This window comes from Peromyscus californicus, unplaced genomic scaffold, assembly GCF_007827085.1.
Source record: "Peromyscus californicus insignis strain IS unplaced genomic scaffold, ASM782708v3 Scaffold_5__1_contigs__length_169319896, whole genome shotgun sequence".
In the NCBI taxonomy this organism is placed as follows: Eukaryota; Metazoa; Chordata; class Mammalia; order Rodentia; family Cricetidae; genus Peromyscus; species Peromyscus californicus.
Window position 1 is genome coordinate 89,864,111 of NW_026294573.1, and position 14,904 is coordinate 89,879,014.

The 14,904-nt window shown below is 47.0% G+C and overlaps 1 protein-coding gene across 1 annotated transcript; it reads left to right on the plus strand.

Moving 5' to 3' along the window:
* The first annotated feature begins 1,435 nt into the window (after positions 1-1,435).
* Positions 1,436-14,603, plus strand: Txn (thioredoxin). Its single transcript, XM_052717228.1, has 5 exons — positions 1,436-1,575; positions 6,003-6,107; positions 6,956-7,015; positions 13,055-13,120; positions 14,392-14,603. The coding sequence occupies exons 1-5, from the start codon at positions 1,552-1,554 to the stop codon at positions 14,452-14,454; spliced, it is 318 nt and encodes a 105-aa protein (XP_052573188.1). The 5' UTR covers positions 1,436-1,551; the 3' UTR covers positions 14,455-14,603.
* The last annotated feature ends 301 nt before the right edge of the window (positions 14,604-14,904 follow it).

Genomic DNA, 14,904 nt, shown 5'->3' on the forward strand with positions numbered 1-14,904 from the left:
CTGAAAAGCATGTTATAGATTCTGTTCATCCAGTCGGGGTTCCTCTCTGCCTCAATTGTCCTCATAGGGAAGGCTACTGCCTTCAGGGAGGCATCCACTCTCAGTCCAGTGCTGTGCTCAGAATGCTCCTTCTTGTCCACATCTTCACTCATTACTCGCATTCCTCAGCCCTCTAAAAACTTCGCACAATTGGTTAAAAAATTCTGGTTTTCTTCTAGTTCTAAACAAGGGGAGAAGGGGGCGGACAGTTCACCACTTCCAGTGCTTATGGATGCAGATTTATCTAGATCTGCTCAGCTCTGAAAATGCAGGCTTGGCTACTTCCTCCCAGCATGCTAGCTCTCTGTCCAGTCTCCACCTCAGCTTCGAAACCTGCACATACAGACGCACTCAAGCCTTCGGGCTGCACAAAGCCACCTTAACAATGTCTTAACTACCATCACACCCCGTCCTCCTGCACATCACCCCAGGTATCACTGACACTCTTCTGGCGTCTCCCAAGGCAGAAATATCTCCGCAATGCATGTATACTGTCATTGTAAATACAAGGCAGCCAAACTCAGCAAGGCCCGCATGGCAACACGCAAGCCTAATTAGTGCTCACGATGGCTATAATTAGAATCGTTTATTGAGTCCTTCCTATGTGCCAAGCGCTGTCCTCGTCAGTTTTCAAGCCCTTAAATCCTTCAAGACAACGCTGTGAGCTGGACAACCCGATCTCCATTATGCCTGCGTGCGTATGGGGCACAAAACAAGGGCACTAAACGGCTCTGTCCCTCTCCAGCAGCAGGTTCACTTTCGAACGCTAAAGAATAAGGAAGGAGGGGAGAGAGAAGTGTCAGGGAAATCTTCAGAAAGGAGGGGAGGGCGCGCACTCAGACACTTCCTAGTCATCGTTACTCAGCACTTTGAGGTGAACCGCAGCATGGCCGTCCTGGTCAAAGGATACACCTCTGCCTGGGCAGTCCTAAAGTTGTCCCCAGCCCCAGTCTGGAAGTATCTGACTTACATCTGTTTGGGGCATGGCCAATGTGATCCTAGAGGGACTCTAGAGTGTGAGAGGGGGCTGCGATCAACCTCACCCAGCCGTGCACAGTGGACAGTGAAGGACGTTCAGTTCCTTCCCACCGTGTAAGTTCAGGGCAGTGTCTAGGAGCCGGGAGATCCCCGAGGCTGCTCCAGGCGCCTGCGCTAGCCCCTCCCCCTGGACGCCAAGGTCCCTGTTCGATCGCGCGGAACGCAGGGCCAGCACTAGGGCAGTCCCGGCGCTACTCAAGTAGCCGGCTATGGCTCCGCCCTCGGCAATCCTGACTTCCGCTCCACCCCTTGGAGGCGTGGCTTGGGCGTGGCCTGCCGAGGCGCCTTGGCGGGAGGCTGGGGAGCGCGTCCCCGCCGCGCGCGCCCCCGCCCGCCCCGCCCCGGCGTGCTCCTCCCTGTCGCTATAAAGAGAAGGCGGGCGCCGCGCTCGGCTGCAAGCTCCGTCCGGCGCCTCGGATCCGTTTCCATCGGGTTCTACAGAAACTCGTGTGGTTCCTCCCGGCGACAGCCAAAATGGTGAAGCTGATCGAGAGCAAGGTACGCGTGCCCGGGCGCCGCGCGCACCCCGCGGTGCTGTGGAGGCCGCCCTCTGTACCCCTGCCGGCTGAGCGGCCCGGGGCCTGTGCGCGCCCGGGGCTGCAGAGCACGCCCTGGGGGAGGGGACCCGGAGACCCTGGAACGCCGGGTACAGGAGGTGCACGCACTGGCAGCACCTGGGTTCCCCGAGCTGCGGTCTCCCGCACTCTCCTTACCGCCAGCCCGAATCTGGCGGAGGTGAAACCAGGGGACGGGGGTGTGGGGGTCCTCCAGTGAACCCGGGTCTGAATCAGGATTCGGAATCTCAGGGAGGAAATGGAGAACCGCCGCTCCTCGCGTATACGGTGCCATACGCAGCGCGGCGGTGTGCTGTGCCGCAGGGCTAGGCCGGAGTTTGCCTCCATCAGTGGCCCGCCACCTAGAGGACCACCAGTGCCCGGTCGGTGCACGGGGGCGGGTCCCTGTTGGAGACCCTTGGATGGGTGCCCCTCCAGGTGACTGCTAAGGAGAAAGGTCCAGGCCGCGCCCGCGGGACTCCTCCTCCTCCTCCTGCGGCTCAGGGCGTGTTTCCGGCAGCGTTAGCTTTGGAATGACTCAGTCCCCAATGTCTGGGCCCAAGGGGCCTCGCTACCCTAAGGTTTCGGTGATTGACCCACAGTAAGTGGGCTTTGCTGCAGTCGGGGAGTAGTCCACTACAAAGTCCTGGTTTTGCCCTTTGGGAAAAGAAAAAACTACCCAGGGGAAAAACTGTTGCCATATTCGAAGGTTACTGAGAACCAAAATATCCTCCAGATTGGGAAACCCAGCGCCTGTTACACTGTAACTACTCGGGGAATATTTGTAAAGTGGACCGTGAAAGGGGCGGTGGTGGGAATTGGTGTATGGAAGACTGCCTTACAGGGTAACCTAGTTAACTTGTTAACCCAGCTGACTAAGGGAACTCGAGGAAGGCAGGTCCACGCCTCCAGTTTTGAGCAACTGTTTGGGCCTGGTTGGGTCTCAATACAAATGAGTTTGCTCAGAATCTACCCACTCACTACCAGTGGTTTAGACTCGGCGCCCATTTGGGTCCTTACCAGTCTAAACTGTCTTCCTTACGGGACCTTTGCCATTCCAGTAGGAAAGGAGTACGTGGGTGACAGGAAACCAGTTATTCATAAAAGGCTTGGGCCCCAAAGGTTAATCTAATGAGCTTAAATTGGCTGCTTTAACCATGCGCAACAGCTGTTTCTGAGGACTGTATGGGTAGGTAAGGGCCCCTGGGGTCTGTCTCCAGACAGGAGTGGAGTGATGGACGGTGGTGTCTTGAAGAAACCAACAGGTGGTTTGCTTTGTTTATTTTTAAGACTAAAACTGCTATTTATTGAACTACACACAAGGCACTTTGCTCAGTGCTTTACAGACCGCTGTGTTAGACCAGGGTGTCGGCTCATGCCTCTAATCACTAGCACTCAGGAGGCTGAGGCAGGAGGATCACCACCGTCCTGGGCTACAGGTGAGAACCTGTCTCAAGAAGCAAAGAACACTTTGTATTATTTCCTCTGGGCTGGGTATGGGTTTGTGTTTGGGGCTTTCTGTTTCGTTTTAAAGTTATGTGTAGGGGTGGGGCATTCACTTGTGGGGATCAGAAAAAGACAGCTTGGGAAGGTTGGTTCACTCCTACCTTGTGGGTCCTGGGTAGTGAACTCGGTTCCTCAGTCTTTGTGGCAAGCACCTTAATCTGCTGAGTCACCTTGCCGGCCTCGGAGCTTGCGTGTGTGTGTGTGTGTGTGTGTGTGTGTGTGTGTGTGTGTGTGTGTGTGTGTGTGTGTGTATGTGTATGTGTGTGCGCGCGCAGATGAATGGTAGTGACTGCTCCTAACTGCTGCGTCTGTGTTGTTTTGTCTCCAGATCATTGTGTCAGTGATGCGACCATTTACTAATTGTGATTATTAGTTTCTGGAGCTCAGATTTGGGATTTGCTTCGTAGTAGATAATTCTGAATACTCTTCAAGCCTGTTCAGGCAAGTGTACGCATCTGGAGAAGAGAACTTGTTTATGAAGTTTGCACATCCCTGCCTCTGTAACTCACGTTCCCTGAAGCCAGGAATTAGGGTGGCAAGGCTCTTTTTCAGAGTCCTCGGTAGTTTGACCTAGATTTGATTCAGAGCTGTTTGGGGGAATCCTTGAGAGTGTTTGAAAATGCAGTTCGTCCTGCTTTTCATGCAGTCTCGTCAAATTTTTATTGAGGGTTAACTATGTTCCAGACGTAGGTGTCGTCAGACCAGCCTCCCATACCGTCTTGACCTTTGTCTTGTGGTAAAGAATGGGTGGTGTGGCCTGTCAGAAAATCATACAAGGGGAGGTTTTATATGAAATTTATCTGCATCAACCAGTGGTAGTTTGGAAGAGTAGTTTCCATTACTCTGCACTGCTTTCCTACTAACTCCTGACCCTAACACTTAGCTCTCTTCATACCCAGAACATGGGGTTGATGACCTGTATAACTAGGCTAATCTCTGGAAGTTGTCATAGCTATTCTGTACTGTTCTCAAAAATGACAGGTGATTATTTTTCTTGAAAAAATATTAGCTAGAAGTTAAAAACCTAAAAAAGTAATTCATTGTAGTCGGGGCTGAAGAGATGGCTCAGAGGATAAGATAAGAGCACTCACTGGCTGTTTTTCCGAGGATGGCTGTTCAATTCCTGGCACTCACGTGGTGGTTTGTAATCATCTGTAACTCCAGTTCCAATGCATCTTCTGGCCTCTGAAGGCACCAGGCACCAAGTGATGTACATAAATACATGGAGACAGAAACATGGATACACATAAAATTAAAATAAAAAAATAATAAAATAACTATACTCCATGAAAACTCATTAGGTTTTTTTGTTTTGGGTGTGTACATGTATGTTATAACTTTATAGCGGTGTATATATTTACTTTCCTTCATTGGGCCAGATCTAATATGATTCTTAATTTGTCTTTGTTGTTGTTTTGTTTTTTGTTTTTCCAGACAGGGTTTCTCTGTAGACTAGGCTGGCCTTGAACTCATGGAGATCCACCTGGCTCTGCCTCCAGAGTGCTGGGATTAAAGGCGTGCGCCACCACCGCCGGGCTGCCTTGGTTTTGGATAGCTAGTTTGACCCACATTTTTCCTCTGGAGGAAGTGTTGACTGCAGATATAGCTGTTTGTGTTTTGGGACTCATCTTTGTTGGCCCAGTTTGAGTTTTGGTCAGCACCAAGTGACAGATGCGGTTTAAACGAGTCCCTGGTAACTAGAATGTTAGGTTCCCAGGGTTACAGTATCAAGGCTTTGGGTAAATAATTCAGGGAGGCTGGTAATGAGGGTTTGTTTTTTTAATCATTTTTTTGCTGGGACTTTCATGTGATGGGTGTTACTTAAGCAAAACAGCCAAGAAGAATTTCTTCTTGAGGAACTAAAACTTGGGTTCATCTAAAAAACAGTGAGTTTTGGTCATAGGGCAAAAGCCAAAGGTTGAGAAGCAGTGTGATCCCAACTCTAGAAGCCCTGTGTAAAGCACCCCGAAGGGGCTGGAGAGCTGGCAGAGCTGTGCAGAGTGCTTCCTACTCTTCCAGCATGGCTCCAGCTCAAGGGGCTCTCATGCCCTCTTTGGGCCTCTGTGCACCAGCAGACACACACACACACACACACACACACACACACACACACTAAATCTTACAACAAAGCACACAAAAATCTGTTTATGCTAATAGTGACCTGAGTAGAAGGTCTGTCTCCTGGACTCTGCCATGGGGTCTGGGATCTTTCCCATGTTTCACCCTAGACAAGTTCTTTTATTTCCCCATTGGTTAAGTAACTTGTGACTTTTCCATTGCTTAACTGTGTCTTGGGCCTTCTTCATTCAGTCTTGGAGGCTTCTTTCGTCAGCCCCTAAGAATCCAGTGTCTGTCATAGGAAGCCGTCAGGGGCTGGAGATGGACCACAAGGGCAGAGCACTTGCCTAGCATGGGCAGAGCCCTGGGTCCACAGCACCATCACTACGCCCAGATTAGTCAGTTCACAATAGTTTATAAGGCATTCCTGGAGACGTGAAGACTTTCTCATTTCATCTTGTCAAGTATAACAGTACCAACTGTGTGCAAGATTCCTTTCAAGCCACTTTATTTGGTTGCTTTGGATAAGAAGTAGGCCCTAAGAGCAGAAACTCCTAGGTTGTACTTAATGGCTCTTTACTGTTTGTTTGTGTGTTTGCTTAGGTCTTTTCCTTTTGGCAGGGAGAGGGTTGATCTCACTGGCTGGCCTGAAACTGGCCAGTGTAGACCAGGTTGGCCACCACCTGGAGATGATCGCCTACCTCTGCCTCCTGAGAGGGCACTGGGTTTGAAGGCATGCATCACACCTGGCCGTGTCTTCTGGAAAGTGAAAGTATATAACACAGGTGTTTCTTTCTCCCTCCTCAGGAAGCTTTTCAAGAGGCCCTGGCATCTGCGGGAGACAAGCTTGTAGTTGTGGACTTCTCTGCCACGTGGTGCGGACCTTGCAAAATGATCAAGCCCTTCTTTCATGTGAGTCTAGGAGCTCTGGGCTTCGAGGCTGGCTAGTGGTCACAAGCTGGGGTGAAAGGACTGGTAATGAGTGGGTGGGTGTGAGGGCTGTGCTTGGTTTTCCTGTGTCATTGGCCCAAACGGAGTGGCTTTAACAACTTATATAATAAAGTTTGCTGGGGACAACTTTCGGGAGTTAGCTTTGTTTAAGTAATTTTTTTTTCTCTCTCTCTGTCTCTCTCCTATTTGAAACCTGGGCCTAGTGTGAAATTCAGGCCTCAGTTATAGTACCAAATTAGTCTACACTTGAGAAACTTCAGCTCAGAGACAGCTGTGTCCCTGATGCTTACCTAGTCTCAGCTGGATTTTTAGACCTGACTGGTGAGATTGCTCAGCAGAAAAGGGCACTTAAACAGCTTGCTGGCCCGGTGTGGGTCCTTGAAACCCACACTGAAGAGAACCAGCTCCCAAAAGTTGCCCTGTGACTTCCACGTGCATGTTATGGCATGCGTGCATACATACAGTAATAATAATACAGTAATAAATAAAAATTAAAAAATTTTTAGTATATGGAACTGGAGAGGTGCCTCTGGTTAAGAGCTGCTCTTCCAGGGGACTTAGGTTTGGTTCCCAGCACCCAAATGGAGGGTCACAACCTTCTATAACTAGTTCCGGGGCAGTCAGCGCCCTCTTCTGGCTTCTGCAGGCACCAGGCACACACGGTACACAGACGTGCATGCAGGCAAAACACTCATATGCATAAAATAAAAGTAAATAAATCTTTAATCTCTACATTTCTCTTGAAGCGTAACTATGTTGACTGCCATTATCTAGTTCTAACACTTTTTGGTTAATTTTTAATTTTCCAGTCCCTCTCTGAAAAATATTCCAGTGTGGTGTTCCTTGAAGTAGATGTGGATGACTGCCAGGTACGTAGTGAGAAATTGGATGCTGCCAAGCGTCTCAGAGTGGCCTGTCCTTTTAAGACTACCCTGTTCTTTAAAGTAAAGGTGTGAAGTAATACCCAAAGTAGGGGGCTGGAGAGATGGCTCAGAGGTTAAGAGCACTGACTGCTCTTCCAGAGTTCCTGAGTTCAATTCCAAGCAGCCACATGGGGGCTTACAACCATCTATAGTGAGATCTAGTGCCCTCTTCTGGCATGCAGGCATATATGTAGGCAGTACACTGTATACATAATAAATTAATAAATAAATCTTTAAAAAAAAAAATTTCCAAAGTAGGACTCTCTCTCTGAGAAGCTCTCTTTTGGAAGAGCAGGACATGTTCCAGTTATGGTTTTAACTCCAAACACAACTTCTCTGTCTCAGCTTTCCCGTCGCTAAAACGCGGCCGATACCAGTACAGGGGTTTGGTGGTGGTAAAGATATCAATATGTGGAAAATACACAGAACAAAACTGAGTGCATGTGGCACGTCGTAAAGAGGGTATCTAAACAGTAGCTCCGGGGTGATGGAGGCCTTTGTGTTGCATAGGCCTGTGTTCTACCACCATTCTGAGATGATCTGTAGATGAACTTTGCTCTCGTAGATAGTGGATTGGATGGCATCCTGAAATTGTGAGGTCACTTTTGAGATACTCTGAACTTCCTATGGCATGGGAGCTGTGGTCACAGGCTTATTCTAATGGTGCTTGCTCTGAATCAGTGAGAAAGCCCAAATGTTCCAATTAGAGAGGCCTGGGTGCCTTGGCGAGCCGGGAGAACGTAAGGGGAAAGTCCAGGCCTGGCTTTATTTAGCAGGTTCTTGTTATGCACTCAAGTTTTGTTCTGTGTATTTTCCACATATTGATATCTTTACCACCATCAAACCCCTGTACTGGTATCGGCCGCGTTTTAGCTATGGGAAGGCTGAGACGGAGAAGTTGTGTTGGGAGTTGCATGGAGTCAGTATTTAAAGTGGGGCGGCAGGGCTCCCCTGCCCTTGCTCTTACCGTCTCCCTCCCTCCTACACACACCCTTGAGGGGTGCAGATCGGGTTCTTAGCACATGACCTTTCCTCTCACAGGCCTCTGGGCTGGAAAGGCCCACTTGGGATGGAGCACCGGGGTTCCATGATGCATGAGCACTTTACTTGCCCTGTGGGGCAGGAAGAGGTAGAGAAAAACGTATTGGACTGGACTCTGGTACTGACTCGCTGGCTTCTGTTTTCTGCTAATCTCCCATCTTCAACAGTCAGCTCCCCAGCCCCAGCCATCAGCCTGGCAAAGGTTCTGGAGGGTCACATAAGGTGTACACCTGTCTTCTTGAAACACCCAGCTCCCGCCATGCCCAGCGTGTTTTTCTCTCGCACACTTTGGGACCTGTCTTCACTTGTGCTGTCCCTCTCCCTGACTGTCCTTTCCTGTCTGACGGAGCCCCAGTCATGAGCCTCACTCCTTTTCCATGTCCCCATCTCCGTTTACCTCTTCCGTGGCACACTCTGGGTTTCTTTTCCTGCCTTGGGATCATCTTTGCTTGTCCTCCTTCCCAGCTTACGGTGGTAAGAGGCGGTGGGTCCTGTGCCCGTGCCGCGCTACCCTTCTATATTGACAGTGGGGGCTTGCTCGAGTTACTTTCCTGTGCCTCCTCTCATCCTCTAAACATTCCCGCATCACACATAAGGCGCTTATCCAGATTGAACAAGACTGTAATTGTGAAGCCTTTGGAGTGCCTGGCTCCTAAGTACTGGGTGAAACCTGCCTGCTTTTACAGGTAGTGGGCATCCGACATCCAGCGTGCTCTGAAATCCAAACTGCTTGAATGCTGGCATCATCCAGGGGAAGTTTTCAGATTTTTTTTTTTAATGGACCAAAACAGTAAAGTCTGTGTAAATATTGCAAGATCTAAAACCTTGGAGCATACCTGGTCCCAAGCATTTTGACTAAGGGATACTCAAGTGTAACAACATCTCTTTGTCATTAGTCTTTGTAAAATGACTAAGGAGAGTTACTCTTCTTATTAGAAGTATCCAGAGTTAGGGAGGGAAATGAGAATATAACTTGCTTGTGGAAGCAAGAACATTCTTGTTTCTTGTTTTCACAAACCGTTTTGCCCGCACCCCCAGCCCCTTCCTGTATGGTTAATGACCCAGGAGACATTTAGCTCAGTTGACCCCATCAGATAATTACACAATTTCTTTTAAGTAATGGTATACTGGAGTCTAGTGGCCTCTGCATGTGTTATCTTGAACTGCCCATAGTAACTGAGAGAGGGTATTGACACTCGCCCTGGGTGGGGTGTGGAAGCAGGCTGCAACATGGGCCGTGATGGAGGCATAGGAAGGCCCTGTAGAACTGAGGGCAGGCACTCCTTCTGCCTCAGTCTCCACCCCCTATAAAGATACATAAAGCTGCTGGGGACATGGAATGACAGCTCCTTTGTGTCTGTTTGGAACTCTATCAGCACCCTAAATGTCTTTCAGAACTTGAAGTGACCCTGTGACAAATAAGAACCTTTAACTTTGCTTCTCCATACTCCAAAGACGGTGTCATAGAAAAACTAATAGAAAGTCCCCTCACCCACCTGAGTAGGAAGAAATCCTGCAACCGATTCGAATGGACAATTTCACCTGCACCCGCAATGTATAGGAAAATGATTTTATGATCACAGAAAAATACACATATAGGCCCTTTTAAAAATGATGATATTACAGTGGCGGCCAAGGGGATGTGATGCATATTTTGTAAATTAAGCCAAAAAACAAGACAGTCTGTAAGCTTTCAAATACCATGTATTTCAGCTTCGCTCAGAAAGCTAGACATGGATTAATATGAGTGCAGTGACTAAGTGTGGTTAACGTTACTGTGATTCTGTAGAAGACTATCCTAGCACTAAGTAAGGTTCAGTATAGACCTGTTATACACACTCAAAAAATCTGAGATTGGGCATTGGGGGAAAACACGTCAGCAGTTACCAGGAGTGGGGTGTGGGTAGTGATTAATTTCAACAAGGGCAGCTGGGAAAGCGAGGGGCTGGTCTACACCCTGCTGCTGGTCACATGACCCTGCATTGGTCACAACTCAGAACTTGTGAACTCTGGCAAAATGTGAGTTTTCCCGTATATAAGTTTTTAGTTTTTAAAAAGCAGGAAGTAGGGATGTGACCCCAGGTTAAAGGAAGGGATGACGAAAGAAACTCGGGATCAAGAATGGTGTGTCTGAGAATGTTATGGCTCACGCCTGCAGTCCCTAATCTGAACAGACTGCAGCATGAGATTCTAAAAGCAAAAGACCAGTCTGTGGGTCCCTCGGGTCACTCAAGAGAGTAGGCTCACGGCCCATGGAGCATTGACTGAGGGAGTGAAAAAAGACCTATAAGGACGACAGAGCTTTACGACAGGCTTTACTGAAGTCCATAAAAGCTTTATAGATGGCAGTGCTACTGTGTTTGTGGACATTGACTTGGCATCATTACAATGTCAATACTCCAGAATTTCAGTTTAACCCCGTCTGGAGCTGGTGTATTTGGGGAATTTATTTATGGCAATGCTCTGAAATAATACAGACAGGAAAATCTTGGACAGTGTTTTTATTTAAAAAGAATGGAGAAAAAAGGTGGTGGTGGGGACATTAGTAAAGCTGTATGCAAATGTATATTAAAACATTGTTTTAAACCCACACTACTTAACCATTGTTAATAATTAACCATTTAGAGTTAAGCTGTTGTTGGTCTATCTTGATCTCTACTGCTGTGTAAATCTAGAAAGTAAAACGTGTGGGAAGTACTGGACATACAGGAATGGTAGGTACTGTAAAATAGCTTTCTCTTTTGCTGCTAAACATAGAGACTGCAAGAGCTGAGGCCTTAGTAGAGGGGTGTATGAAGTCTGCCCTGGGTGGGCAGGGCTGGTGGGTTTGCTGGCATACAAATCATGATACTGAAGTACAGTCAGGAGTCTTGCCCCTGGGGTTGATGAGTGGGAGGAGCAGATCACACAAGTGTACAGGAACGTAGATGAGGATTGAAAGCGCACTAGGCAAAAACATCATTCCCATGTCAACTTGAATTGCTGGAGAGGCGACTGGTTAAGAAAGAGCACATACGCAGAGGACCCAAGCTGTGTTCCCAGCACCCACATCAGGTAGCTCGCTGTAACTCCGGTTCCAGGAGTCTGAGTCCCTCTGTAGGTATTTATACATTGCCTTAATTTGGGTTTCTTTATCCATGATGAAACACACCATAACCAAAAGCAACTTGAAGAGGAAAGAGTTTGTCTTGCTGACGCTTCACACAGTCCATCGCAGAGGCAAGTCAGGGCTGGAAGCTGGAGCTGATACAGAGGCCATGGAGGAGAGCTGCTTCCTGGCCTACATAGCCTGCTTTCTTATAGCATAGATCTTTAACAGAAGTATTGTTATTCATACAGTGGCCACTGTGGGATGGTAAAAAGTGGGGTGCATGAGTGTGTTTCATATGGGAAAGTCCGTATCTGTGCATGTACGTGTGCCTGTGTGTGTGTGTGAATGCGTGTGTGTGTGAGACAGGGCCTACAGCGTGCATTTTGAAAAGAAGGGTGTGCATTTAGGTGCATTCGTGATAAGATTAGTAAGTAATGGATAGCTTCCAGTTTTTCTTCATGAGTCAAACTAGAATTTTCTGGAACCCAGCAGTTCCATTTTATATTTTAAAACCTAAGGCTATATGTATTTATTCACAAATAAATATATATATTTATAATATTTATAATATATATAAATATATACACATAAGTTGGAAATGATCTAAAAGATTAAGAGGAGTTAAAATGTGAAATAAAATACTATATCACCTTTAAAAAGTCACTTTGACACACAGCAGAATGACAAAGTTCTTGGTTTTATTCCTTTTTCTTCTTTTAGATAGATTCATCTTCTGTATAAGCATTTTGCTTAAATGCATGTATGAACACTCATATGTGCTTGGTGCCTGTGGAGGGCAGAAGAGGGCATTGGATCCCTGGAACTAGAGTTAATTAATCCATTAATAAGATGATTTGAACCACCTTGTGGGTGCTGAGCTCAAACCCAGGCCTCTGCAAGAGCAGCCAGCCAGTCCTTTTAACTGCTGGGCTGCATCTCCAGACCCCATGAGAAAATTCTTAATGTTTTAACTAAAAATGTATGTGAAGATAACAGTTGCACACAGACACTTAAGAATATCTCATTAAGACCTCCTTTTTCAGTGTTTGTGATTTATTTATTTGTGTGGGGGTTGGTTTGTACACTGGGTCTTACAGTCCCATCTGGCCTTAAAGTGGCTATGTGGCTGAGGATAGCCTTCTCATGCCCCTGCCTCCACTTCCCAAGTGCTGAGATTTCAAGTGTGTACCGTCATGCTTGGCTAAGGGTAACTTGGGTTGTAATTAAATATCTGGCCCTTAGCCCAGCATCGTGTGTGCACGCCTGTTATCCCAGCACTCGGGAAGCTGAGGCAGGAGGATCTTGAATTCAGGCCAACTTTGGCAATGGGGCAAGATCCTACCCAGAGGGTTAGGATTATTTGCCTAGCATGTGCAAAGCCCTAGCTTCCAACCCCAGAAAAACAAATAGTAGTTACCCAGCCATCATCTGTATATACCCCACTCCCTTAGTAAAATTGGAAAAACTTAGCAAAAACCAGGAGCTGCTAATTCTCAGGAGCAGAAGACTATGTCATTTCCTCTCGATACTGAAATGTTGAGAACTTCACTGATTGAACAGCGTAGTGAGTGGCTGTGGCACTAGCTGATCCCAGGAGCCTCCTTTTCATTAGTGCCTGTGCTTGGACATAGGTGTTAGGAAGAGTTTCTCATGGAGAACGCAGCCCGTTGGGCTCTCAAAGTGTTGCCGCTGTATTGGTTGTATTGATGCTCATATGTTCAGAAGGTTCTGAGGCTGAAGTTTGGGATATGTAATGGAAAAGAGGTCTGGGTTTTTGAAATTTTCCGTCTGAGTCTAACGTTCACATTCTTGTTTTCATCCTCTCTCCCTGACCACTTTCCCTGATACCCCAGGATATTGCTGCAGAATGTGAAGTCAAATGCATGCCGACCTTCCAGTTTTATAAAAAGGGTCAAAAGGTATGTCTCTCTGACTTTCAGAACACCAGCCGGAGCTGAGTGTAGTGGCACACACCTTTAATCTCAGCACTCGGGAGGCAGAGGCAGACACGGATGGATCTCTGAGTTGGAGGACAGCCAGGTCTACACAGAGAAACCGTCCTCAAACACCAAAAAAAAAAAAGACAACAGCTGGGGCTGGGTGTTGTGGCACACTTGTAATCCCAGCACTGAGAGTGACCTGAAAGATGGCTGTAAGTTCAGGTCAGCGTGGGCTACGGAGTAAGACCCTGTTTCCAAAAACAGGAAGGAAAAAAAACACCAAGTGGGCAAAAGAATGTGTGTGTCAACACAAGTGACTGGAGTGACTCACCTGGGAGATGTGTGTCACCATTTTTTTTTTTTTTTAAACATTTTTTTTTTTAAGATTTATTTATTTATTATGTATACAGCATGTCTCCCTGCAGACCAGAAGAGGGCACCAGATCTCTCATTACAGATGGTTGTGAGCCACCATGTGGTTGCTGGGAATTGAACTCAGGACCTCTGGAAGAGCAGCCAGTGCTCTTAACCTCTGAGCCATCTCTCCAGCCCGTGTGTCACCATTTTATATTTCGTGACTGTAGAGCCTTGGCCTGATGTTGCATACTTTATTCCAGCACTTAGGAGGCCAAGGCAGGAGGATTGCTGCAAGTTTGAGGTTAGCCTGGGATACATAGTGAGTTGCAGGCTAACCTGGGTTACAAAGGGAAACCACATCTCAGCTAAAACTGTACGTGCAGAAAGCGCTGAAGTGACTTAAACACAAGAAGTGTGTCACCACTTTGTACACTCAAGATGCCGGGGCTGGGTGGGATACTGTGATCTCAGCACTTGGGAGCCTGAGGCACAAGAAAACACCTTGGGTTCAAGGCCAGCCTGGGGACCAGAAAAGACTTAGTCTCTTTTAAAAAAAAAAAAAAAAGGCATTGTCTTGCTTCCTGGACCTTTATGCATAATGCAGTGCCTAATTGAAAAATTCTTCTATTAAAGACCAGTCACTATCTCCATAGCTGGTTCATCATTCATGTCAGAAAGCATATTTTCCTAGACCTTGGCAGGTCATTACTGGAGCCCTTTGGTTTTTCTCCAAAGTGGTTTATTTTGGCTGTTAGTTTTGTCTTTCGTTTTGGTTTGTGTTTTTTGAAAACCATTATTCAAGAGTCTAAGTAAACTCCCACACTTTTTGTCCTTTTGTGACTGCAGCTCTGTGTAATGGCTCTGCTCACCAATGTCCTTTCATCTCTTACCAGGTGGGTGAATTCTCTGGCGCTAACAAGGAAAAGCTTGAAGCTTCTATTACTGAATTTGCCTGATCACCCTGAAAAACAGAACCAGCCACCAGCTGTTTAAACCTGTAACTTTTTTTTAATTTTCAAACAAATATGAAGTGTGAGGAGAGTCTATGCCCAACTGCCATCTGATTATAAATGACAATAAAATATTAATTCTACCCTTTTTAAAACTGTCTGTTGTCTTTTAATATAAATGAGAAATGGCCTGATCTAATCCCTTTATTTTTAGTAACATTTAGCCTTTGGTTTTGTTGTTGTTGTTGATTGTTCGTTTGTTTTATGATTTAAAAGCTAGGAGCCTGGAGAGGAGGCTCAGTAGTTAAGAAGAGCATTGGCTGTTCTCGCAGCAGACCTGGGTGGGTTTGCTTCACAGTACACATATGACAGCTAACCACCTGTTAATTCAGTTCCAAGGAATCCAATGTCCTACTGACCTCCCTGGGCACCAGGCATGCATGCAGTACATGTGTA